This window comes from Alosa alosa, chromosome 7 (genome assembly GCF_017589495.1).
Source record: "Alosa alosa isolate M-15738 ecotype Scorff River chromosome 7, AALO_Geno_1.1, whole genome shotgun sequence".
NCBI lineage: Eukaryota > Metazoa > Chordata > Actinopteri > Clupeiformes > Clupeidae > Alosa > Alosa alosa.
Window position 1 is genome coordinate 11,913,259 of NC_063195.1, and position 1,407 is coordinate 11,914,665.

At 41.3% G+C, this 1,407-nt stretch overlaps 1 protein-coding gene across 2 annotated transcripts in view; it reads right to left on the minus strand.

The window, feature by feature from the left end:
• LOC125298097 (polymeric immunoglobulin receptor-like) overlaps positions 1-1,137 on the minus strand; it is a 2,800-nt gene extending 1,663 nt beyond the window's left edge. The window contains exons 1-3 of one of the 2 annotated variants that reach the window (XM_048248768.1): positions 853-1,137; positions 239-640; positions 1-10 (exon numbers count right to left, since the gene is read on the minus strand). The exon at positions 1-10 is cut by the window's left edge and continues 89 nt beyond it. In XM_048248768.1, coding sequence (XP_048104725.1) covers positions 1-10; positions 239-640; positions 853-1,054 — 614 coding nt within the window. In that variant the 5' untranslated portion in view covers positions 1,055-1,137. The remainder of the gene's footprint in view (positions 11-238; positions 641-852) is intronic. The other variant, XM_048248769.1, reaches the window with a different exon arrangement.
• Between the last annotated feature and the right edge of the window lie 270 nt (positions 1,138-1,407).

Sequence of the window (1,407 nt, forward strand, 5' to 3'; positions counted from 1 at the left end):
ATAGGCTGACCTACACACAACACATTCATTTTCACCCAACACTGTTTAAGCATGGTCCATGGGATTCTCATATCAGAGGCTTTCAGAGAGTGGCTACACTATGATATAAACAATAATATAAGCCTGGGGATGTTTGTGACCTTTCCACTGAATTGGTCATTATAGCTTGATAGGATGTCTCACACCATAGTACCACACCTAAAATAGGTGATTTGTTTGTACAGCAAAGTTCTCTTACTACTAGCTGATCCTGGTGTTGCTGCTGAAGTTGATGGTGGGTTTGAAGGCGGTGGCTCTTGACCTGTAATTTCATGTTTGACCTGTAGATTGACCTCTGTGATCAGAGCCATGCTTCTACTCATGGCCCCAGTCCTGACCCCACACCAGTAAACCCCGGAGTCAGTCCTGGTCAGATCTCTGATCGTCACGGTGAAGAGCCTCTGGTCTCTATCATGGACAATGGAGAACCTTCCCCTGGTCTCATCTGTTTTGGATGCTATCAGGTCTGCACACATGGACTCAGGGCTCAGTTTGCAGAAGTGTTTGCTGTTGCTTTCAGACTTGTTTGGATAGCTGCAGCTGATATTAACACTGCTTCTCAATTGAGCCGTCTTTGAGATGTGTTGACCACAGCAATCATCTGTAAATATTTCAGAATTCCATTAATAACACACACACACACACACACACACACACACACACACACACACAGTCATGGAAATGCTCTTTTGAATTAAAAATGCTCTTTTGAATTAAATACAATAAAAACAACAGGCCTACATACTTACTGTAACACACTAGCATAACTGGTAAGTAAATGTGTAGAGGCCAAAGCAGATATAAACTCATTACCTTTTTTGACTGTCAGGGTCACTGGGATGTGGTCACCACTGACAGCTCCACATTGGTACTGCCCAGCATCTTCCTCAGAGAGGTTTTTGATGTGAACTTGTAATGTCCCGCTGGTGGTGTTGTAATACTTAAAGTATCTTTTGTCTTTTTCAGTGGACATACTCTCATATGGACATTTGTTTACAGTTGTCTTTGCATCCATCTTACAGAAATATTTATCTTTCTGTCTTTGTAACTTCTTAAAGTTACATTTAATGATGATGCTGCCTCCTGCAAATCCTTTCACGTTTTCACCCTCACTGTTCACTTCAAAACAACACAAAATATGGAATGTTTTTATTTATAGGTTAGTAAAGCTTTTATATTATGTTATTTATGGTTGCAGCCAGTTAACACAGCTGATCGTGGTATCTGGCTACCTACCGTGTTATCTTGCTACAACAGTTGTCCAAGCCAGTAGGCCTTCAAAGTAGCCTATCATGGTTAAGTTTTACAAAAGTTTAACTGACTGCTGGTCAGGCTGTCTGTGGCCACCTTGTCTATCTGAAGCCTAAA